Source organism: Myotis lucifugus, unplaced genomic scaffold (genome assembly GCF_000147115.1).
Source record: "Myotis lucifugus unplaced genomic scaffold, Myoluc2.0 scaffold_66, whole genome shotgun sequence".
Taxonomy (NCBI): domain Eukaryota; kingdom Metazoa; phylum Chordata; class Mammalia; order Chiroptera; family Vespertilionidae; genus Myotis; species Myotis lucifugus.
The window spans coordinates 2,652,708-2,678,046 of record NW_005871114.1 but is presented as its reverse complement, the minus strand read 5'-3'; the positions used below and the strand labels follow the sequence as shown (position 1 = coordinate 2,678,046).

The 25,339-nt window shown below is 44.4% G+C and overlaps 2 protein-coding genes and 1 non-coding gene across 11 annotated transcripts in view; 1 reads left to right on the top strand and 2 right to left on the bottom strand.

The window, feature by feature from the left end:
- The window catches only part of LOC102436154 (heterogeneous nuclear ribonucleoprotein A0), a 49,595-nt gene extending 25,150 nt beyond the window's left edge, over positions 1-24,445 (top strand). For 2 of the 3 annotated variants that reach the window (XM_023754885.1, XM_023754886.1), the window contains 2 exons: positions 21,553-21,723; positions 22,602-24,445. In XM_023754885.1, the coding sequence (XP_023610653.1) occupies positions 22,937-23,923 (987 nt within the window). In that variant the 5' untranslated portion in view covers positions 21,553-21,723; positions 22,602-22,936 and the 3' untranslated portion in view covers positions 23,924-24,445. Of the gene's footprint in view, positions 1-19,617; positions 19,753-21,552; positions 21,724-22,601 lie in introns of those variants that run through there. The other variant, XM_023754887.1, reaches the window with a different exon arrangement.
- Positions 1-25,339, bottom strand: part of BLNK (B cell linker) — a 70,432-nt gene that overhangs the window by 30,003 nt on the left and 15,090 nt on the right. For 2 of the 7 annotated variants that reach the window (XM_006089993.3, XM_023754881.1), the window contains exons 2-4: positions 16,093-16,158; positions 12,510-12,559; positions 5,090-5,130 (exon numbers count right to left, since the gene is read on the bottom strand). In XM_006089993.3, coding sequence (XP_006090055.1) covers positions 5,090-5,130; positions 12,510-12,559; positions 16,093-16,158 — 157 coding nt within the window. Of the gene's footprint in view, positions 1-5,089; positions 5,131-8,646; positions 8,725-12,190; positions 12,195-12,509; positions 12,560-13,630; positions 13,671-16,092; positions 16,159-25,339 lie in introns of those variants that run through there. The other 5 variants (XM_014456921.2, XM_023754882.1, XM_023754880.1 and 2 more) reach the window with 5 other exon arrangements.
- On the bottom strand, positions 2,539-2,645 carry LOC111826307. Its single transcript, XR_002829595.1, has one exon. It is a non-coding gene; the product is annotated as a U6 spliceosomal RNA (small nuclear RNA).

Sequence of the window (25,339 nt, the reverse complement as noted above, 5' to 3'; positions counted from 1 at the left end):
TGGAGGGCCAAGCTGCTCCCCCAGTGTCGGGATGAGGAAGCCAGGCCTGGACGGGCTGGCTCAGATGGGGTGGGAGCAGGGGTGGGGAGTGTGGGCGGGAAACCAGGTGGGCCATTTAACCCGCAGCGTGGCTGAACCGTGGGAGAGAAAAATATATAGGTGTCCCAAAATTCACGCAAGAAGTAATTTTGATAGAAAACACAGGTTTATAATTAAAAATTGTAAATTTTTTATTGATTCATAAAGTTTACAGTATAGGGTTATGTATGGAATAGCACATCGGGTAAATGGCCTCCACAGCTTTGCTGGCACATACGCAAAGCCGTGGTCTTCATTGGTCTTCATTGTCCCTGCTCCTGGGCCATAATTGGTACTTGGTAATGCTTATCAAATTGAAGGGATTGAAATCAAAGGGCAACAGATATTAGAATCTGATTCAATAAACCAAGTAAAATTAGGCTTTTATTTTGTTGTTGTTAATGCTCATGCAAAATTCAAACCTTGCGTGAATTTTGGGACACCCTATATTTTAAGAAGACAGAAAAATAGAATAACCGTAGGTTTTATTATCATGAAGGCTGATAGTTGAGGGAAAAATAAGTTTAATAAGGATAGGGGAAGGAGACACACAGGAAAACATAAATACCTTTCAGAAGATGAAGTTAAAAGAAAAAAATATATATTTTTTAAAAACAGAGCTGGTAAGCTAGAGGGGCTGGGCTTCACACAGACTCAGAGTCCACTCTCTATTCTTTTATTAAATATAAATTATATTTAAGTTAAGATTGAAAAATACATTGACATGTTTGTTCTAAAGTTCAAGCAGTTGGGAAGGATGTAATGAAGCCTCCTTTCCAGCTACTCAGTTCCTCTCCCCAGAGGCAAACAGAACCACCAGCTTCTTGTGCATTTTGTCCAGAGCTAGCTTATGTGTATAGCACGCATGTGTATGTTTGTGTGGAAGAAATATTTGGTTCAGGAGTTAAGAGGTCCTCTGACCTCTGTGTCCATTGCCCTCTCCCCACTGCTGCCTGGCAATGCATGATCCACACATGATTTTCCAGTGAGTGGGTGATGCATCTGCCCTTTGGCCCGTTTCATTTACTTGCAGTTGTATAACACTGATGCAGGGGTAGTGTTTCCTTCATTGCTGTATCCTCAGGGCCTGTAACAGGGCTGGCACATGATAGGAGCTCAGTGTGTTTGGGATGAATGAATTAATAAATACATGAGTGAGGCCTATGCTTTCTTCCTCAGTCTGTAGGGAGATGGTGAGAGGAGAGGAATAGGGTGAAGAGTGGGATAAGAAATGAGAAAGGAGTCTACGGCCATACCACCCTGAACGCGCCCGATCTCGTCTGATCTCGGAAGCTAAGCAGGGTCGGGCCTGGTTAGTACTTGGATGGGAGAAATGAGAAAGGAGGCTGAAAAGAAGGTGTGGTTGTTCTTGTCCTAGAGTGGGAGAGAAGGTGGATGGGGTGAGATAAGAAAATTCCTGTAGGGGGATTTTCCCACACCCTAATCCCAGTAATAGCAGATTGGGGGTGGGGTGGGTGTGGGCTCAGTAATCCTTCCTGAACATGAACATGAACTTAGGAGGAATAGAATAATGATAGTAATGATATTATTCTTATAACTGACATTTCTATGTGCTGTATACCTCATTTACTCCTCACCACAATCATGAGATAGTGTTTTAAAACTCTCCCATTTTATAGTAGAGGAAACTGAGGCACAGAGGAGTTGAGTAATTTGAGTCTGCAATCTGTGCTCTGAGAAGTCAATGACTATTCTCAGATGGGGGATCTAGGAGGTGAGCTGGGAGTGAAAGAATGGCTGGAGGAGGCTTATCAGGCAAGAGCCTGGCTTCCCAAGGCCAGCCTAGGCCAGCATGAGGTGGTTTGAGCCCTGCTCATCCAGGCCAAGGGCCCAGTCACTGCTGTGGCAGCCTCTCCGGGAGGCATCAGTGCAAGTGCTGAGAAGCAGCTGCTTTAATTAACATCTGGAAAGTGAAAGAATCAGCAGGGACCAGGACCCATGTGCCTGAGAAGGAGAAGGTTTGGGCATCGCTCTTTGTTTCGGTTTTTATGGACCAGGGATGGGACTTCTGAGGCTTAATTATGTGGCGGCTGAGGAGCACTGTGTGTCTGGGGAGGAGTCTGGGGTCCTTGCAGCCCCTCAGGCTGGGCAGCCTGAAAGGGAGGATCACATTGGCAGAGGAGGCAGAAGGAAGGGGAAGAGGGACTCCATGTCAGCTGTTTCTCTGACACTGGGCTGCCTACCAGATGGAGGCAGGAGGACAGGACTGAGACTATATATCCAGGACCCAGCATAGGACCTGCAATAAGGCAGGTGCCCACCACACAGCTATGGAATGAATGACTGAGCTGCTGCCTGGGCTCTGCAGGGACTGAGGAGGAAGGAATGGCTCTCAGGAGAAGTGCTGGGCTGGAAAATCTATTCTCTGGGCAATGCACCAGGAGCCCCTTCTGCTTCAAACACAGCAGAATGCATCGAATGCCTTTTTATTTCTTTTTAAAAAATATGGAACGCTTCATGAATTTGTGTGTCATCCTTGCACAGGGGCCATGCTAATCTTCTCTGTATCATTCCAATTTGAGTATATGTACTGCCGAAGTGAGCACTTGAATGCCTTTTTATCAAGAGAATAAAAAAAGGAATATGTTCAAACTTGTGAGAGTTTAAAAAAAAATCCTCTTCCCCTAAATTATTATAAATTCTGGCAAATGAAATTTAATCATTCATTCAATATTCAACAAGTGTAATATGTTGGATAATCTGATGGAAACTTGAAGAAGGGAATGTGTAATAAGACAAAATTTTAAGTTGTGCATTTATTCATTTAATCAGTTATTAATTATTGATTACTTAGTATGTGCCAGGCATTGTGCTTAACTCGCTCACAGAAATTATATTCTAGTAAGGGAACCTGATGACACACAAATAGTGAATAATAAATAATAAGTAGACCTTTAACCACATACTAGTAAAATGTCTATCACTAGTGATAGATGCACTTAGGGCAGTAGTTCTCAACCTTCTGGCCCTTTAAATACAGTTCCTCATGTTGTGACCCAACCATAAAATTATTTTCGTTGCTACTTCATAACTGTCATGTTGCTACTGTTAGGAATCATAATGTAAATATCTGATATGCAGGATGGTCTTAGGCGACCCCTGTGAAAGGGTTGTTCGACCGCCAAAGGGGTCGCGACCCACAGATTGAGAACCGCTGACTTAGGGGAATGGTCAGGGGCCTGAGACCATGCTGTGGGGGGCGCGATTCTACCTTGGATGAAGTACCTAAAAGGCCTGCCTGAGGAGACATTTAAACCAAGCCTGGAGGACAAGAAGGCGCTGACCAAGCGAGGAAGAATGGAAGACTGCTCTTTGGTTTCTCCTCTTTTGCCTTCTTTTTTTCTGCCCAAGGGCCACGAGTCTGAAGTCACACTGAGGCTGGCAGGGCCTTGGCATGTTGTAGGAACTAAGGGCAGGCTGTGCGCCTGGGCTATGATGAGGCCTTGGCAGGGGGTGCACTGGGGGTGGGGAAGGCGGGACAGGTCCACAGGGACCAGATTTCACAGAGCCTAGAGGTGTTACAACAAGTCTGGATTTCGTCCATTAATGTCAAAATAATTGTGAGTGAATGTTTCTCAATCCTTATTACAATTGGTGCCTTGATTTTGGTGGTTTGACTTTGAGGTACGTCTTTTCCTCATCTTCAGGGTGATTTTATTTTGTGCTTCCTAATTTCCCACTGTGTGCTTTTTTTATTCAGCCAGCAAGCTAAATTTCCTTGGCTTCCCTCAGCATGAGGACCAGCTTCCTAACTTTACTAAGATGTGGCTCAGTGCGTGCAGCCAGCAGGGGGCGCAGTTGCAGTGCTTCTGAGGGATCAGTGACAGCTGGGCTCTGGGAAATAACTCCATGCCCAAGTGACTTGCCTTTAGAGAAGCCATTTGTCCTCTCTTTAAAAAAATCTTTTCTCTGCAGTCGAAAAGGGAAGAACTTCTGTCTCCTTATACTCGGAGTAAACTCCAGGTGGTTTACACAACATGAGCCCAGGCTCAATTCTGGGCACTGGACAGGGGTTCCTAGTTCTCATTCTGGCTGCTGAGTAACTTAACGACAGTGGGCAAGTCGTTTTCATTCTTTTGGCCTTCGTTTCCTTATATGATATGTTGTCGTGTAGAGACCTTCTTGGATCCATTCCAGATCTAAAGTTCACAGATTGGATTCACAGGCATGAATTTGACATATGAGAAATAATTATTGGGAAGAAAATTTTTTTAGGCTGTCTTGTCCCTATAAGACTCAGCCTAAGGGAAAAGTGACTGCTGGGGTTTTGTGGGTTGTAAAGACACCTTGGAGAGGTTTACAGTTAATTTGGACATGTCACCCCCGCCCCCCTCCCCCAATGTCATCATGGCCAGGGCCTCCTCTCTCACTCTGGCCTCTGATGCTCTGCTAGCCTGCTTGGTCACAACAAGCACCTTGGAGCCTGGGTTTGAGATCTGAGTGTCTGAGTGAGAATTTTGGAACTGCAAGTTAAATTTTTCATGCCTTTGTTTCTTCAGCTGTAAAATTGGTGGGGCTAATATTCAAAATGTTTAACAATGGCCCTGAAGAATGTCTCAATGCCCCTAATGTGCCAGGCATTTACTCTTGGTTATTGGTTTGTTTGAGCTTCTGTGCAGGGGCCAGGAAGTGATGGGCACTGGGGAATTCAGGACAGAGGCATTTGCTAAATGACATGGAAATATTTAAACAGTTTACCATCTATTTTTTCCATGCTGGTGAATACTCTCGATATTAGCAGAAAATGGGGATAAGGATGCCTACAGAGGGCTGTAGTGGGGCTTAGGTGAGGCAATGCACATAAAGCTCTTCGCCTGGCATGGTGCAGCTCACAGCAGCCTGTCTGAGGTTATTGGTGCCATGTCTGCAGGTGGCCCGGCCACCTCCTCTCTGTGATGTGCAGCTGACCACCAGTGTGTGACTCAGAAATAAACCCTTAGAAAAGCCCTGGTGGAAACAGAACCCTCCTCGTCCCAGGAGCAATACTTACAAAGTCATCTGACCACTGCTCCTCTTCGCCAGCAGGGCTCTCTGAAATGACACGGAGGAGGCGGAATGCATAAACATAAATCTCAGCTGGCAGCTCCCCCCTGTCCACAGCACCTGCACCTGCCTTCCCTGCCCTGGGGCTTCCTGGTCCCCTTCACTTGACCTTGAACGGTTATTACAGTCATCTAATATTCACTCACTTTCAAATCCTTTTTTTTTTTAAAGTCAGTTCTCACAGCATTAAGAGAAGTCTCGCTGGGAGCAGAGAAATGGTGCATTTGACCCATGTCTACCTTTGTCAAGGGACATTTTGGGGACCTTAGAGTAACCCAGTAGGAACCTGCAGTTCATACTGTGTTGCTCCCAAGGATCTCTTTGAATCAATATGTGGATGGTGCAGTAAGAAGAGCACTGGACCTGGAGTCAGACCTAAATTCTCATCCAGGCTCTGTTCCTAATCAGATGGAGAGTGGGCAAGAACAACTAACACCCAAGATCAGATAGTGAATAGTTGAGCCCTATGGGCTGACTTCCAAGTGCAAGCTCTGAACCCCAGTGCCATGCTGCCTCACTGTCTTTGAGCTCCAGGGTGCAGGCACCATCCTAGACTCTGCAGGGGTATAAAAGTGGATGTGACAGCCCAGCTGGCATGGTTCAGTATTTGAGTGTTGACCTATGAACCAGGAGGTCACAGTTTGATTCCTGGTCAGGACACATGCCTGGGATTGCGGTCTTGATCCCCAGAGTGGGGTGTGCAGGAGGCAGCCAATCAATGACTCTCATCATTGGTGTTTCTATCTTTCTCTCCATCTCCATTCCTCTCTGAAATCAATAAAATAATACTTCTTAAAAATGGATGTGGCTAGCTAGTGTAGCGGGTGGAGTTGGAGGCCTGGCTATCTGTTGGCTCCTGCAGAAATCTCTTGTGAACCACCTGGCCCTCCACTGTGCATTCAGGTAAAATCTAGAAAAAACCAGAATGGCCCCCTCTGGGCATCATGACACACCGAGGCAGTAAAGAGACAAAAGTATCATGTGGTAGAGGTTTTTGATGGTGCCCCTCCTCTCCAGCTACACCCGTCTTCCGGTTCCACAAGCAGCTCACAGCATCATCTGGTTAAATGGCCTTAGAGGTTAAATGCAGAGTCACAACCTTGCAGGCCATTGTCCAGACTAGAAAGCATGACAAGCCAACGTACTAGATCTAGAGTAGTGGGTAGTTTTCCAGCACTTCAGGGAGCCTCCACGGTGTGCAGGTGTTTTAGAACCAGGCTCCCTGGATTCTAATCCTGGCTCTGGTTTTTGCCACCTGCTTGGCAGTGGACCAGTACTTTAGTGTTTAAAGTTCCATTTCCCCACCTTAAAACAAAGATAAGAATAGTGCCTGCCCATGTTTTTATGAGAGTCAAGTAATATAATACATGTGCTTTGGCACACAGTAAATGCTGTGTCGGTATTGTTGTTGTCTTGGGTATTGATAATTCTCAATAAACCCTCAAAACAATTTCAATTCTATTTCACTCTAATTGCAACCATGCGGTAAGACGTGGAGCTAAGATAGCCTCTAGTGTAGTGGGTGAACTCTTCAGGAGGGTAAGTTCAAGTTTAATATGGGCCAGGTGGTTCAATTTGGGGTGTGGGATTTCCTGCCCTTGCCAAGAAGCTGAGAAGCTGGTTGGGCCTCCTTTTTGGGGAAAGCCTCTCCTACTGTGTCCTGGACCTGTTTGGGGGCTTAGGCTCCATTGACTGTGTCATAATTTCCTGCCACACAATAAAGGGACTTGTCCCCTTGCCTCACCCAGGCTTTGCAATTCACATGGCCCTCCCAAGCCTGTGGACACAGCACCTGGCACTTACACGCTACAATGGCCACAGTGGCCCCCATCTCAGTGTCTGCTCCAAGCTAAGACATGTAGGGTCCAGTGTCTTGCTTAAAAGCCTGATTCTGTGATTAGTTAGCAGTGTGACCTCAGGTGAATTGCTTACCCTCCAGGCCTCAGTTTTCTCATCACTAAAATGGACATGATTAGTAGTACTTATATCATACGGTTTTGAGAGAATGAAAGTGAAAGGACACATGGGAAGTGCTTAGAGGCGTACCTGACATAGAGTTAGGGCCCAGTTATTACTATCGATGGACTTTATCCCTAATTCTCACAATTACCTGAAGGATAGGTAATCTTATCTCTAGATCAGGGAGCTGAGGCCTGGGGAAGTTACAAAACTTTTCTTGGTTCATGCAGTGCTTAAGGGACAAAGCCAGGATGCCACCCCAAGTCAAAAGGACCCCAAAGTTCCAGGTATTCTCACCGAGCCACCCAGTACAACAGTAATAAAAGACCTAGAGTTGAGAACAATTGTGTATCAGACAGTCCAGGTGGTGTAAAATTTCCTGATAAGTGTCTCAGCACCTGGAGTCATGGCCAGATGCTGGGAAAGATCAAGAAAAGTGTGGTCAGTGAAGGCATGAAGCTTTGTGTCAAAGATGGAATTGGACTGGGCCCTGAAGGACCAGTGGGACTTGAGCAAGAGAATGAAGATGAAGGAGGGCATCTCCCTCTCATCCCCTAAGACAGGCTTGTGTGCCAGTCCCAGAAGTAGGACTTAGAGCTGAGGGATGGAAGGGGCATCCATAAGACACAGATGTGCACAGAATGAACGAGCTCCACTGGAGAGTCACAGGAGAATTTGCCAGGAGGAAAAACAAAGCTAGAGTCACTGCCAGCCAAGGGACACTGTGGTCCTAGTTACAAGCTGGAGATGGGGAGGCTAATGAGTATGGTGTTTGAGTAACTCAGCCATGAAGACATGAAGGCTGAAATAGACTGGGGGTCTTGGGGAGGGGCGGGATGGCTGGAAGGACAGCAAAGGGCTCTGTGGAGTGATCTTGATTGAAGGGGTGAAGGCAAGGGGATGAAGTCAGCCTTTCGGTTCTGGGTCCTCAGGAGCCTCAGAGACTGTGGGGCTGTGCTGGTGGCATCTCGGCCATGGACTTTAGAGGTGCACTCCACAGCTGGTGTCTGACACACAGTGTCAGCTGTGGCTCTGATTCCACTCTGGCTGTGCCCTTGACCAGGAGTCCTCCCATTTCTCCTCCTACAGAGCTGGTGGTGGGATGCAGGGACCAATGGGAAGACCACAGTGGGATGCAGGAAGGGAAGAAGGAAGGCAGGTGGACCAGCTTTGGTGGGGGGACAGATTCAGGGAAGGAATATAAAACAGAACGGTAAGGCAGGGGAGGTTGTGAGTGGACAGTCCCACTAGGTACACCCTGAAAAGATAAAGGAATGTGACTGAGTGTGGGAACTGAGGCCAAGGCCAGATCCAGCCTGGTTATGAGTCTAAATGCATCTTTGAAATTCCCTTTTTTGGTATGTTTATTCATCCCTACCAAGGGCCCTATTAACAGGGTGGTGAGTGTGCATGAGAGGGGGACATAGTCGTGGCTTAGCCATCACCTGGCTGTGTGACCTTGGCAGTCACTTTGCCTCTGTGGTTTCCAGTTATTCCTAACATGAAAAGCTTGGATTGGATGATCGTCTCTAGGCTATAAAATACCTTTGAGTCCAAGTTTCATTCCTTTATTCTTAGTTCCATGAGGCAGGCCTGATGTGGAATCAGCTCTCCCCATGTGGACTTTGTTGGCAGCACCAGTTAGAGTATAAATGAGGAGACGGAAAACCAAGCGAATGCTGGCTTCACTGAGGACATGGAAGCAAAAGCAGTGCTATATTTCACTTCCTTTGTGGACAAAGGGTTGTTATGCGTATCCCATTCTTCTGTGGCGGACATTTACCCAGAAATCCCTGTGCAGGTAACTTCCTCTGCCCCACCCCCATCACTTCTCTGATCTCTTCCCTGCATGACATCAGTGGTGGGAGCAGAGGGTGGGCCTCCAAGGGACAGCACAGCAGCCTCTGGATAGCAGAGCTCATGTACACAAGGAGAGAGGCCTTATTCAGCTCTGACCTCTCAGGGCTTGTGCAGGGACCATGGGAGCTTCTGCAGTGACCTCAGCAGGCTCTGGGGTCACCATGACTGGTTCTCTCTACCCCCCCACTCCCACCCTGCCAGCTCCTGAGCCAGACAAAGACACTAGAGCAGTGGTTCTCAACCTGTGGGTCGAGACCCCTTTGGCAGTCGAATGACCCTTTCACAGGGGTCGCCTAAGACCATCCTGCATATCAGATATTTATATTACGATTCATAACAGTAGCAACATTACAGTTATGAAGTAGCAACGAAAATAACTTTATGGTTGGGTCACAACATGAGGAACTGTATTTAAAGGGCCAGAAGGTTGAGAACCACTGCACTAGAGGTTGTTCAACTATGAAAGCACAGGAACTGGAAAGCAGATTCTGGTGTTAATGTCAGAGGCTTTGGGGGTTCAAAATAGTAAGAAATTACCCAGAAAAGTGTAACCATCTCAGCTTGGGTCAAAGGGAGGAACAGCAGGATGGGAGCTGGGGTGGGTTTCCTGTAGTGGCTGCAGTAACCTTGGGCGTGTTATTAACATTCCTGAGGTGCATTTTCTTCATCTGGGAAATCAGGTTTGACCAAGTATAACAGGCTAATTTTTAATGATAATTTTGTGTGGCCCATGAATGCTGTCATAAATATCCAAATGGCCCTTGGCAGAAAAAAGGTTCCCCACCCCTGTAAGGAGAGGAGGGACTATGGTGACTCTTCTGCTGACTGCTGTGGGCACTGGCCCTTTCCCTCCTCTGCTTCCTGAAGGTCTCTATCACCAAGGTCAACACATTTTCCTGGGTAGAGGGTGGGGAAGCCATTTGCTTCCGGGACTGGAAAAAGGACATAATTCCCACATCTGGGGGAGAGAGGTGGGGCTGTTTCAGGAGTCTTTGGTGGACTCAAGGCCTCCAGAGAGTGCCTGACTGGGCTCTGGGGCTCTGGAGGTCTGGTGGGCTAAGGTCTCCAAGCACTGCCACGTTCAGGGACCTTGCAGACCCCCTACGTTCAGGAGGAGCTGTCAGGGTTGGTTTCCAAGGCCCCGGGCTTGCAACTGTTTAGGGTCCCCAAGGCTCAGAGGAAGCAGCTGGAAATGCTTCTAGAACATGAGTTGGGGGGGAAGAGGGGGGCAGAGGGAAATGGCAAGGGAGGTACTCACTGCAGGTGGTGTTGGTGGTTTTGCCAAAAGGACCTTTTTTGGGGACTGGGTGTCTTAGCAGAACAGAGTAGGCAAGGCCTGGGTGAGGGGATCTCAGCAATAGGATGAATTTCTGAGATCCAGGAACTTCCATGGATTTGACAGTTCAGGAGCCGCAGTAAGGACAGAGTTGGTGGATTATAGCAGGGTTTCTCAAATTTAATATATGTACGTTCAGATCCCCTGGAGCTCTAGTTAAAATACAAAATTCTGATGCCTGAGTTCTCGGGTGGGGCAGAGTCTACTTTTCTAATCAGCTCCCAGGTAATGCTGATGCTGCACGCTAGGGATCGCACTTCAAGCAGCAAAGGCTTAGAAGACCCAGCTGAGACCCAGAGAGATTAAGTACAACCTGGAAGAGGCAACTTCCTAAAGCCAGGGGAGTTTAGGAGAAGCTTGCGTCACCCTGGGCCCCGGGCTCCAGAGACTTGTGTTTCTGTGCGTGTGGAGTATTAGCGTTGGCGGGAAGCTGACAGAGCTTCTTGTTCAGTCCTGTGTGATATAGAAAAGGAGAGGAGAGTGCTTGGTCCAGGGTTACACAGCCTGTGGCTAGGCATTGAAGGACCTTGTATGCAGGCTCAGTGGTTGGCAATTCCTCCTGCTGCTGATGTAAAGCCATGAGAATATAATGCAAAGGCATTTCAGAACAACTCTTGGTGGAGGTTGAGAGGACCACATGGGATTAGGAATTAACAAGACTATTTAGAAGCTTCTGTACTGGGACAGAAGCCCTGATGACAGGGCTCTGAGCTGTAGCTATGTGAACAGAGAGGGACAAACATATTTGAGAGACACTTAAAAGCTAAAATTAATAGGATTTAGAGATTATTATTATTATATATTTTTTTGGTAGAGGGGGAAGGAAGAGAAGAAATCAATGATGATCTCTAGTGTGTGGGGGTTAGGCAAAAGGATGAATAAATGATGAATGTTACCTGGCTTTTGCCCAAGTAAAAAATATAAGAGAAGAAGGGGTCTGTGTGGCCATCAGGACAGACTATGAAGCCACAAGGAAATGAGTCACATCTATATCCCGCCAGGGCTGCCTGCCCCTGACTGGCCCGGACAGGTATGGGAAGTCATCTGCCCCTGACTGGCCCGGACAGGTATGGGATGTCCCAGCAGAAAGTGGGCCTTGTTTGTGGTACATGGTGGTGGGTAGGTCTAAGCATTGGATTGGATGTTAGACTGTTTGACCTCTGGGGCTCCTATTAAACCTGACACTCCATGATTTCATATTTTCCCATCAAAGCTTTGGGTACTTAACAGGTATAGCCTGCTTGGTTTTCTTTTCATTTTTAGAACTTGAAGAGAAGAATAAGGGTTTTTTGTTGTTGTTTTACTGAGGGCTATATAGATCTGTCCACATCTAAGAAATCTTTACATTTAAGCCATTAGAAACATTTTAGACCTATCCTCCTAAGGCATCTGTTCTAGAAAAGGGAAGTATGCTGGATAATTTACTTTGCTCACAACTGCCATAAAAACTACCAACCTCAAGAGTAACTATTCTCCCCTGATGAAGTTGATCCTACTTGGAATGGGAAAGGATTGAGTAACCGTGTGCCACCAATAATTTATCCTCACCCCCTTCAAATATCCCCTTTTAAGTTCTTTATCCAGGAAGCCTTCCTTTCCCCACTTCCCCCACATCCTCCACATCAGATTAGATTAAATACTACTGTAGAACTTTGTGCTTCCCGATCACACTGAAATGTAATTGCGTTTAACACCATCTGTCTTCCCTTCTAGACGATAAATTCTGTGAATGTGGCGCTATCTTGTTTAGTACTGTGTTTCTACCTGAGACCTTGCATGTGCCTGGCACATGGAGGATGCTTAATAAAAGTTTGACAAATAGATGACTGGATGGATGGATGGTTGTCAGATGGATGGATAGGATTCGGTCATTCTTAAAATTAAGATGGACACCTTTTGCCCTATCTGGTTTTGCTCAGTGGTTAGAGCCTTGGCTTGTGGACTGAAGGGTCTCGGGTTCAATTGTGGTCAAGGGCACATGGCCAGGTTGTGGGCCAGTAGGGGGTGTGCAGGAGGCAGTCAATCAAAGATTCTCTCTCATTATTGATGTTTCGATCTTTCCTTCTCCTTTCCTCTCTGAAATCAATAAAAAAATACTTTTGAAAAATGGGCGCCTTTTGTTTCCATGTGAGTAGAACATAGTTCTCTTTGCAAGAAGTAAATATACACCTTAAATTAGTCAAGAATCCAAGTATTTTAGAAATACTCTTACCAGAAGCATAATCCCTTCGAGGAACACTTGGAGGTGCTTTGACTTTCAGCCTGTGGGAAACAACCATTAGACAAAAGGTCAGTGGGTAGGACATCTGTTGTCAAGGCCCATAATATAAGCAGATATAGAGATAAGAGATAACGAATAGAATAATGGCTTTTTTTGGACTCATTGCATCGAAAGACCAAATATATTGAAAATGTAACCAAGCCATTAATCAGAGGTTTCCCAGCTCTCCCCTTGTCCCCAGTGCACAATGTGGCTGTGACTTGGCAAAGGTGAAGCCAAGCAGAGAAAGGGCTTTGAGAGGTCAGAGTATAAGCACTGAGTCCAGAGGTTCAAGGAAGATAAGTGATGAATGTTGATTGGTTGATAGGAAGGTAAGGGAAGATGTACTCTATTTTAATAAATAATTAATGAACACTTCAATAGGAAAAATTAGTTCTCATGAGCACTTTAATTGTAGGTTGGACTGAAATTGTTTTTGTGCTATTGAAAAACTGACAAATAAGTGAGCATTGAGTATCTCTAGGTTGGGGATTGTGATATTTCGCTTAGTTAGAAGTTGAACTGCTTCAAGCTCTTTCAAAACTGTGGTATCTTTATACACATATAAAACGTTCTGAATATTCACAATCCTTCCCCACTCTTTAAAAGAAGGAAGTTAAAATTACATTTTAAAAATGCATCCCAATTTTTAGGCTTTTTATGAGTATTGGCAACACCTTCCCTTCCATTACAGGTATTTGAAATGGTTACAGTTTATGGTAAATTGTTACTTTTAATAACAGTTACCAAATTTATTTGAGAATGATTTACTTAATTAATATTTTTAAATATATATGTAAAACCTACATCCAGTAGACTTTGTTTACTAAAATATCACATCCTTTAGAAGCAGCATACAGTATAAAGGTAATCATCACATACAAAGCATATTTCATTGCTTGGAGAAAAAAATAGAAGTTCAGAAATTCATGTTTGATTACAAAAAAACAAGACTTATAAACCAGAATTGTAATGATGCAAAAATAACAATATTTATATTTGTGTAGAAATCCTGCTTTTCATTTTCCCAAAGACTCTTACATCTATTATTTCTTTCAATTCTCATAACAAACCTACTAGCAGGGTGTGCTGGGGAAGATACGATCATTAGACCTGTGATGAGGTAGAGAGAAAGAAAGAGAGAGAGAGAGAGAGAGAGAGAGAGAGAGAGAGAGAGAGAGAGATTACCAAAGGTGTTGTAGGGAAGAAAAACAAAGCAAAACTGGATCTGGGCCAGGTCTATTCATGGAACAGTAAAATTTCAAAAAGCACAAACCAACTATTACATACTTTTGTAATCATTTCCTAAAAGAAAAGGAAGGTTATTTTAATCCCCCCACAAATGTATGAGGGTCATCATTTCAGAATAAAGGACAGATTCAAGAAAGGACTGGGTCACTGAACACAGGCCAGGAATAAAAGGTGTGGCTTGGGCCCCACTTAGCAGCCAGCAGCTACACACCAGCCCCCAGCACTTCAAGGTCCTTATTTTCTCATTCGGCCGTGACCAGTGACGACTCTGTCACAGTTTTGGGTTAGGAAACCAGTGTGTTCAACCAACCATGCTTCCTCCTTTCAAGGTGGCACCTGTTGCCTGGCAACGAGCTAAGAACTACCAGTCACTTCAAACCAAAGGGCCACTGACTTCACCAGGGGTAATGACTATGGCAGCCATATTTTCCAAGCTGAGAACAAACACAGCTTGTCAAGTGAAAGTGCATTTTTTGGAAAACAAAAAGTGCAATGGGTATACTGCAATGGAAACTGCCTGGAAAAATTTGAGCCCTGTGGCTGCTGTATGATTGACCATGGAATGGCCATTTTATAAAGAGGCTTCATACTATTGAGAAAACTGCTGCATTGTAAAACTGGCAGCTGTGAGATAATCTAGAATTGCTAGTGATTAAAACAATGATAGCAGGGCTCTCATTTCAATGAAATTCTGAAACAAATGAAAACAATCACACTCCTCTCCTCTCCCAGTCACAGGACAGACAGGAAGAGGAATTCTCCTCCTCCATGATGACTAATGCCCCACAAACAGACCATTTTAACTATTTTATGATGATCACTTATACACATTGAGACCCATTTACATTTTATAGTGTGAAAACACCACAAAAGTGATGTCTTACTTTTAAGTTTTGCAAAGACCACAAAGAATGAAGATACTCTGTTCCGAAGGCAATGTACTTTCATACACCATTGGTGGTACAAAATTTTGGGAAAGCAAATTGCTAACATCCATAAAGACTTCAAGGGCACATATCCTTCAACCCAGAAATTTCATTTCAGGAATTTAGCTTTCTGGTATACTCAGAGTCTGCAAAGGATATTTATTAAAATATTACTTGTGGCAGTTAAACTGAAAGAAGTGCCCACAAAATTTTGATCTTATCTAAATTGATATTATCAAATTGCCCTCCAAAAATGTTCTAGTTTAAATTCCCAACCTCCCACCACCTCTTTAAAAAATATCCAACAATATATGCTTGGTGAAATGAACAATAATACATTTCTAGTAGACTATTAATCAGCTTTTAAAAGGGAATATTGTTTATTTTCACATACCAACAAAGACAGATGTGCATGATGTACCATTAAGTAAAATCACCAAACAAAGCAAGTTGGTAGAATGGATTATAAATATGATACCATTCATGGTGAAAATGTTTGTGTGTATAGGCATGCATTGTATCCATGTCATTGTATGTATATGTCTGTATAAGCTTATACATATAGATTTATATACCAAACTCACACATGACAATGTCCATTTTTGGGGAGTAGGTTAAAGTGGGAATATGAAGAAGTAGAAGCTTTTGACTATACAACTCTGAACTCTTTGATATTCCACCCCCCACCCCCCCGGGTGAATCTGTATTACTTTCTTAAAAAAACAAAACAAAACTTAAAAACTTAACAAATAACAGTTCCCCTTTCTGCTTGATTTAGATTTTGAGTGTCAAATGCGAGTATGTACAATATTATGTACAATTTCTCTTCTCTTAACAAAAGCTTAAGAGTTTGGGGTGTACAAGAAGATGGAGAATTCTAGCTTTCCCTCTACAAGTGCCAAATGAAAACACCATTTAAGGCAATAACTGAAAAAGCAGAAATCAAAATATGGAAGAGAGGTATGGCATCCTAAAGGAGCTTGCGCTGTGTTCTTGTAACTTCTCTTTAGGATTTTCCCAACCGTGTCTTCATGACCCTTAGCTGAATGGTTTTGGAAGCTGATTTTCCTACTTCAGTAAACGTCATTTTGACATTTGCTCAGCACCTCAAATGGCATCGCTCACCCTTTGAGCAGTGAGAGGGGAAGTGAAGTGCCCCGAGAACCACCCCGTCCACTCAGCAGGGTTCCTGAATGTGGCTCTGAGCGCAGTGGACTCCACCACGAGTAAGAAAGGGTTACATGCTAAAGAGGTTGCAAATCCTCACTCGGTACCAGAGAACTTTGTTTTTTCCCTTTCTCAGGCTGGCATAACATGTTCAGATAAGTGCTCATATAGTGCTCTGGAGTCTAACTTACTTTTTTATTTTGTTCATTATTCCACCTTCATTGTTCTTAATATCATGGACCATCTTTTGAAGCTGCCTGTAAGAGACAAAAATTAAACATAAAATATTAATAACTATGTTTATTTTTTTTAAAAAAAACCTATCCTATTGAAAAGAGAGACAGAACCCTACAATAAAATCCCAAATAGCATGAATTATATTGTATTTCTTTAAGTTTAATTAATCATATTTAATTGAGTTGACCATCTGCTACTAGAGTAGAGGGAAAGGGTGACTGATTCTATGGTTCTATAAGGAATGTGGTCATTGGGCCGTGGCCCCATCAGGCATCCGTGAAGGGGAATTCTGATTCCCAGAGATGTCTGTTCTGAGGAGACATGTGAGGTCCAAGCCCTCTGATCCCATCATAAGCCTCATTGTTCATCACTTACTGTCCTCTCAGCCCCTATATTGCAAGAATGGGGCTATCTTGAAGCTCACAGGATAGGCTGAAATCAGGTCCAAAATTTTTTTCATTAACTTTACTAGGTAGAATTTGGAAAAATTCTACCTAGTAATTTTAATTGTCATTTAAAAGTTACACACATAGAAAATCCATAAAGAAAATGATTAGTGAATCTGGTTGCACAGGTATTTGAAACTTCTGTAGAACAAAAAGTAACATGCACAAAAATCAAAAGATAAATGACATGCGGAAGAAATATCTGTAGCACATAACAATAATGGTAATAATTACAATAATGACTACAATTTTTGATTTACAAAGAAATCTTACAATGAAGTAAAAAATGATTAATGATTCAATAAAAAATGAGCAAAGGATGTGAACAGAAAAACATAAGTGGGCAACAGACCAATGAAAAGACATATATATATTTTTAAATATGTTTTTATTGATTTCAGAGAGAGTAAGGAAAAGGGAGAGAAAGATAGAAACATCAATTTGCTGCCTCCTGCACCCTCTTCACCCCCCCAACCCCCACTGGGGATAAAGCCTGCAATGTGACCCCAGCAAGTGCCCTGACCAGGAATTGAACTGGTGACCTCCTGGTGCATGAGACGATGCTCAACCAACAGAACCACACTGGCTAGACCCAATGAAAAGATATCATTTATATTTAAAGAGATCTAAATCAAACAACAGTGATATATGCTCTGCTTATCAGACTGGTCAAACTTAACTCGTGTGATAATACCCATGGTTAATGAGGGTATGAGAATACAGATATTCTTGGGAATGTAAATTGTTACAGTCATCATCTGTCAAAATTTAAAATGTCCATGCCTTTTGACCCAGAAATTCCACTGTTAGGAATTGTCTTCTGAACATGGTCATAAAATTATACTATTATATAGATATCCACATTGTACACATATAAGCATTATCTATAATAACCCTCATCCTTTCTGCCTTCCCCCTAAAAAACCTGGAAACAACCTAAACACCCATCAATCACTAAAAGGGAACTACTTAAATAAACTTTGATAAAGCTATATGACAGAATACCACGAACCCCTCTTTAAAAACAAACATCTGTATTGCTGGTGTATAAAAATCCCCAAGAAATATTAAGTTAAACAAAAATGGAAAAGGAGGAAGAGGAAAAAAGAAGGAAGGGCAGTTCAGAATAGTGTGTAGTATGTGCCATCTTTGTGGGGGGGGGGAGGCCATATACATGCATATGTGCTGGTATGTACATAATGTTTTATTTATTTTATTTTATTTTTTTAAAAATATATTTTATTGATTTTTTACAGAGAGGAAGGGAGAGAGATAGTTAGAAACATAGATGAGAGAGAAACATCGATCAGCAGCCTCCTGCACATCTCCTACTGGGGATGTGCCCGCAACCCAGGTATATGCCCTTGACCGGAATCGAACCTGGGACCCTTCAGTCTGCAGGCCGACGTAATCTATCCACTGAGCCAAACCGGTTTCGGCAATGTTTTAGAAAGATACACAAGAAGTCATTAAAATGTTGTTTTTAGAGCCAATTGAGTGCTTTCACACAAATTAGAAAAGGGAACCCCTTGTCTCTGGGTGGACACTGCCCAGTGGCAGGGCACACAGCTTGGCAAACAGACAAGGGGATTTCAGGCCCTACCAGTCCTTCTATTGGACAGTGAGGACTGGTGGCTTGGAGTGGGGAAGGGGGCTCCTACTTTATAAAAAGGAGACTTTTACTCTACAATGAAAACTTTTCTATAGTATTTGACTCTTGATAGCATGACCTTAGTGTATGCCTTTTATATCTGTTTTACATACATATATACAGAAGCATGTTGACCACGTTTTATTTTCTTCCTAATAACATGGCTCTGCCCTGAGAGAGTAGGATATCTGAATTCACCTTTCAGGCAAGCCTTTCCTTTGTTCTGCAAAAACTGTTTGACTGGGTTTTAGTTAACAAAATGGAAAGATTATACACAATCATTGTACCTAGAGAAAATCAAGATTTCCCATAAACCTGCATGCAGATGTCTCTGATTCTGGAAGCTGGGCCTTCTGTTGGGTAATACGAATAGTGGTGCACAACTAAGCTTAGCACAGGTCTGTAAAACCCTGTGGGTTGAGGGGTACCTGGGAGGAATGTTCTCTGGTTCGGTAAGGATTTAGAACCCATATGCTACAAAGCTTTTTGGTGTGGATGGAGCCGTCCAGAGCAGTGGTTCTCAACCTTCCTAATGCCGCGACCCTTTAATACAGTTCCTCATGTTGTGGTGACCCCCAACCATAAAAAGTATTTTCATTGCTACTTCATAACTGTAATTTTGCTACTGTAATGAATCGTAATGTAAATATCTGATATGCAGGATGTATTTTCATTGTTACAAATTGAACATAATTAAAGCATAGTGATTAATCACAAAACAATATGTAATGATATATGTGTTTTCTGATGGTCTTAGGCAACCCCTGTGAAAGGGTCGTTCGACCCCCAAAGGGGTCGCAACCCACAGGTTGAGAACCGCTGGGTTAGACAATCATATACTTTACAAAGCATTTCCCCCCAAATTCCAGTACCCACATGGAACTATTGGGAGGTAGTACATAGTTATTACAGAGTAACTTCCCACCTGCCTGCTATTAGTATTAATTACAATAAGAAAAAAAAATCTCTGTTTAATCTGGATTTAGGATTAAAGAAGGTCTCATATTAAAGCAACTCTTTGCAAACAAAAAGAGCAGGGAACTTCCTCCTCCTTCTTTATCCCTGAATCTTAACCTCGGGTCTTTTGCAGCTTTAAGTTTTATTTTATGTACCCTAAATTCGTAGCACTATTTATTGGTCATTTAATCTCCAGTCTAATAGCAATTTGTGAAATATTATTTGGTTCATGTGACATCTTTTGTATCTTATATCTTAAACTGTTTTTTGGGGTCCTAAACTGAAACTAGTTTTATTGCTTTAGTTTGTGAAAGTAATACAAGCTAATTTTTAAAAATTCATATGATCCAGATAGGTAACAAGTGAAAACTACTCATAATTCTTTGCTGGGAATAGGGAAGGTCAGAGAGCTGGGAGGATCCTAAGAAGGGGATAACTGATTGAAGGTTTTAAGATGAAGAGACCTGGGAGCTGGATCCTCATGCAAAATAGAAATTCACCAGGCAAAAGAGTGAGGAACAGCAGCCTGGTAGTGGAACAGCAAGTACAAAGGCTCACAGGTGAAATTGTCTGGGGTGTTGGGGTCTAGTGAGAAGTTGAGAGTGGCAAGAATTGGGGTATTGGAGGGAGGGGTGTAGTAAAAATTTAAGCTTGGGGTGCAAGGAGTTAAGGTCTGTGTTAGACCCAGGAGATGGGGTTTATAAGCGGTGGGAAGCCCTTTCAGAGACCTTTGCTCAGGGGTGTGTCCTGACTGGGGAGAAGAATGGATTAGGGGGAGGCCTGGGCATGGGGACGCTGCTGGCTGGGAGATCAGTATGAAGGCAACTCTCCTGGGCCCCAGCCCAAGCCATGGCCATGGGATAGCAATAGCACTGGGGTAATGTTAGGAGTGTCCTTTCAGGCCTCATCTGGGCAGAAGAAACACTTGATGGCCACAAGGCCAGCAGCTCTCAAAGAGAAATTTGCCTGGACACAGTGTGGTGCCCCGCCATATTGGGGCCTAAGGCAAAATAAATCAGCAGTACTAGTCCCATCTTCAGTTTTGTTTAAATCCTCACCCAAGGATAGGTTTTTATTGATTTTTAGTGAAAGATAAGGAGAGAGAGAGAGAGAGAAACATCAATTTATACATTCATTGGTTGATTCCTGTATGTGCCCTGTCCAGGGATTGAACCTGCAACCTTGGTGTACTGGGATGACACTCTAACCAACTGAGCTACCCAGCCAGGGCTAGTCCTGTCTTCATTTAAAATGTCAATATTTTCTTCATCAGGGATTTTTTTGTATTAATTTTAATTTTTAAAATATTATACTAAATACAGTAAAATATTATACTAAATAATTTTTAAAATATTATACTTAATACTGAATTCGTGATAATTCAATTGATGTTTCTTCCTTTTCAGGTTTAACTCACTGGAATTAAAAATTATATAAAGTTTATATACATTTTTGGGGACACCCTATATTGTTTATCTTGATTTACTGATTTTTGGGGGGCTCCCCTTAAAGTTTAAGGTTATTATTTGTTGTACACAAGACATGAGTTTGTTATTTATTCCAATACTCTGTGAATGCACACTGAGCAAGGCATATGCAGGGCGCAGAGCTAAGCTCAACACAGATCTTGCCCTCTTGGACTGTAAGGCAGGAGAGAGGTCCCGGACTAAAATCTTGTGACTTGTGTGAAACCTGGGGACAGGTATAGACAGAGAAGGGTGATTCACACAAAATATCTCCCTTTGGGTAATTTCTGTCTCAAAGCTGAAGTCTCTGGCCACCATCCGTCATTTTGAAACAGAATGGCACTTTTTAGTGACTAAGCTGGTATTTGCATGCAGCAGAACTTGTCCCCAGTTCCCCCTCTGCCCTTTTCATAGCCTCCGGCCCAACTTCCTCGTGCCCCACTTCCCCCAGCCTGGCCTTGCTGTGACTTTCTTGATGTTATATTTAGCTTTTCAAAGTAGGCAGCCAAGTCTGCTTCCATCTGGACAGTGAGTCCACGGTGGAGCCGGCACAGAAGTTTCGACAGTCCCTTCCATGGGTGATAATCCGAGGCAGCCTCCCAAGGCTGAGTTGGCACCTCAATGCCATTCACAGATGGAGGTGCTGAGGCCCAGAGAGGTCATCCTGCTTGTCTCAGATCACACAGCTTTGAGAGCCTGCTCCTAATTTTGCCTGTCATTAAGGTAATCACAGAAATTTGGCAGTGTGGCAGCCTCAAGGAATGTCCTGGGTCAACCTCCTTTCTTGTAAGGGAGGAAACTGTACTGTACGGAAATGTTGCCATTGCCCAAGATGAATTAGCTGAGGAATCCCCCAGCTCTTTCCCTCATACCCTGTTTTTTTTCCCTTTCCAGACATGGCTGGAGTCTCCCGCTAGAGGATCAGCTTTTCCGTGGCAGGGATTTCTTCCACAGCCCAGAGCCACAGTCACAGGCAGAGCCCAAGAAGCCACGCCAGTCAGACTCAGTTAATCAACGGCAGCAATGGTGAAAGCCAGCACTTACTGAGCATGGATTATGTGCCAGGTACTTTGCAGGCATTATCTCATTTAGCCCTTACAATTCTAGGTAGGTCCTATAATCATCCCCATTTAAGAAAATTGGGATAAAAAATAACCACATAAAAATTACCACCTTAGCTATTTTTATGTGTACAGTTCAGTAGTGTATTCACATACACATTGTATATGCACATTGCTGTGATTATCCCAGTTTTATAGATGAGAAGTTTTCTCCAGGAAGTTAAGTAATTTCCCCCAGGTCCTTCACCCAACAAACGACAGAGATGGGACTCAAAGTCAGGCTATCTGACACGAGAACTGTGGGGAGCCGATATAAGGTTAAGCCTCGGACGGACCTGTTGGCAAAATCACAAACAAGTCTTCTCCGAGTCTTAAACAACCCAATCCGAGAGGTGGCCACTGATTTACACGCGCTGTCATTTAAAAAATAAAAATGGGGGAATTTGCCGGAAGCCAGACCACCCTTGCTGCTTGACACAGTTGCTGCAGGGAAGACACATCTGCACAGCTTATGTTTCAAGGGACCTGGCGTATATGGCATATGTTTGCTCCCCCTCTTAGCACTTTGTGTTTTAAACAGACCCACCTCCCCGAGAAAGGTTGTTTCCCCAGGTGGGGATTTTTTCCCTGGAGTTAGGGATTAACGGGACTAAGGAAGGGAATAAATCCGTAAAACCCCTTAACTAAGTGCCAGGTGGGCAGTTAATCACTTTAACTACGAACAATCATGCTTAAGCTACATAATCTTTACTTAGGATAATCTCCTTCAGTTACTTCCTTGTAGCTTAATAGAACAATAGAGTAACCTTGGAATGGAGATAAGAAACGCCCTAACCTTTGGGATAGAATGGATAGGATTAAAATCAACTGGTATAAATACAGATGTAACAGGACCATAAAGACAGACCTGGCTGTGATGATCAACTGAACGCTGCCTCGGTGTCATTCCTTCTTGGTTTCGGAGGTGGCGGTAGCTGCGGCCTTGGTTGTCTTCCAGTCTCCTCGGCTCGTCCTCTAGACAGCATCTCTCCCCTTCCCTCCCCTTCTTTCCTTCCTTTCCTTCCCTCCCCTTCCTTCTTTTCCTTCCCTGTCTGTGTTCAGCGGTGGCAGCTCCAGCAACGGCTGGGCCCGATCTGTGAGGAGGCCTTAGCCAACCGATAACAGCGACTGCGACACCTCGGAGCTCGCAGGGCGGCGGGAAGGCCCGGGCCGTGGAGATGGAGAATTCCCAGTTGTGTAAGCTGTTCATCGGCGGCCTCAACGTGCAGACGAGTGAGTCGGGCCTGCGCGGCCACTTTGAGGCCTTTGGGACCCTGACGGACTGCGTGGTGGTGGTGAACCCCCAGACCAAGCGCTCCCGAGGCTTCGGCTTCGTGACCTACTCCAGCGTGGAGGAGGCCGACGCCGCCATGGCCGCCTCTCCCCATGCCCTAGACGGCAACACGGTGGAGCTGAAGCGGGCGGTGTCCCGGGAGGATTCGGCGCGGCCCGGTGCCCACGCCAAGGTGAAGAAGCTCTTTGTCGGTGGCCTGAAAGGAGACGTGGCCGAGGGCGACCTGATCGAGCACTTCTCGCAGTTCGGCACCGTGGAGAAAGCCGAGATCATCGCCGACAAGCGGTCCGGCAAGCAGCGCGGCTTCGGCTTCGTGTATTTCCAGAATCACGACGCGGCGGACAAGGCCGCAGTGGTCAAGTTCCATCCGATCCAGGGCCATCGCGTGGAGGTGAAAAAGGCCGTCCCCAAGGAGGATATCCACTCCGGCGGAGGCGGAGGCGGCTCCCGGTCGGGCCGGGGCGGCCGGGCCCGCGGCGGTGGTCGTGATCAGAACGGCCTGTCGAAGAGCGGCGGCGGCGGCGGCGGCTACAACAGCTACAACTACGATGGTTACGGCGGCGGCTACAACAGCTACAACTACGATGGTTACGGCGGCGGCTACAACAGCTACGGTGGTTACAGCGGCGGCTACAACAGCTACGATGGTTACGGCGGCGGCTACAATGCCTACGGAGGCGGTTCGTCCTACGGCGGAAGCGACTACGGTAGCTGCTTCGGCGGCTTGGGCAGCTACAGCCAGCACCAGTCCTCCTACGGGCCCATGAAGAGCGGCGGCGGCGGAGGCAGCGGCTGGGGCGGTCGCACTAACAGTGGACCTTACAGGGGTGGCTATGGCGGTGGGGGTGGTTATGGAGGCAGTTCTTTCTAAAAAAAATTTTAGTCCGGGTTGACTTTAGGGGTAGCTGTTTTCAACAACCCTAGGGTCAACTCCTGAGTTCCTTTCCCTCCCACCGCCTTCCCCATTTGCCCTTGGGGGAGCCGCTTCTAAGGCTGCCTACCCTTAGGGGTATTGCCCTATTTGCCTGCCACCTCTCGTCTCCCCCTCTGAAGATGGACTCTGCCCCACCTACACATTTTTGTGTTAGTTATTGATGGACTCTATTTTTTTATTATTACTTGGACCTTAGTCGTTTTTATACTAGCAAAATGTCTTGTTTTAATTTGTGTTTTTTTGGGGGGAGGGAGTGAACTTGCTGATTCTGTAGCAAAACCTGGGTGGGGGTGGGGGTGGGGGGTTAGTTTACTTCGTTGTAAGGACTTGATACCTGGCTACAGCGTTTTCTATGAAATCTACTTGGATCCCATGCCTGAAATTTGGAAGCATATGTACAAAAATCATTTTTACGTTTTATTTTTAATAAATCATTGTGTTTGACAGTAAAAAAAAAAAGGAATAAATTCTTAAAACCCCTTAACTAAGTGCCAGGCGGGTAGTTAATCACTTTAGCTATGAACAATCATGCTTAAGCTACATAATCTTTTTTTAAAAATATATTTTTATTGATTTTTTACAGAGAGAAGGGAGAGGGACAGAGAGTCAGAAACATTGATGAGAGAGAAACATCGATCAGCTGCCTCCTGCACACCCTCTATTGGAAATGTGCCTGCAACCAAGGTACATGCCCCTGACCGGAATCAAACCTGGGACCCTTCAGTCTGCTGGCCGACGCTCTATCCACTGAGCCAAACTAGTCAGGGCAAGCTACATAATCTTTACTTAGGATAATCTCCTTCAGTTACTTCCTTGTAGCTTAATAGAACAATAGAGTAACCTTGGAATGGAGATTAGAAACGCCCTAACCTTTGGGATAGAATGGATAGGTTTAAAATCAACTGGTATAGAGATGCAAATCAAAACAACAATGAGGTACCATCTCACACCTGTCAGACTGGCTATCATCAACAAATCAACAAACGACAAGTGCTGGAGAGGATGTGGAGAAAAAGGAACACTTGTGCACTGCTGGTGGGAATGCAGACTGGTGCAGCCACTATGGAAGACAGTATGGAGTTTCCTCAAAAAACTAAAAATGGAACTCCCATTTGACCCTGTGATCCCACTTCTAGGAATATATCCCAAGAAACCAGAAACACCAATCAGAAAGGATATATGCACCCATATGTTCATAGCAGCACAATTCACCATAGCTAAGATCTGGAAACAGCCTAAGTGCCCATCAATAGATGAATGGATTAGAAAACCGTGGTACATCTACACGATGGAATACTATGCTGCTGTAAAAAAGAAGGAACTTTTACCATTTGCAACGGCATGGATGGAACT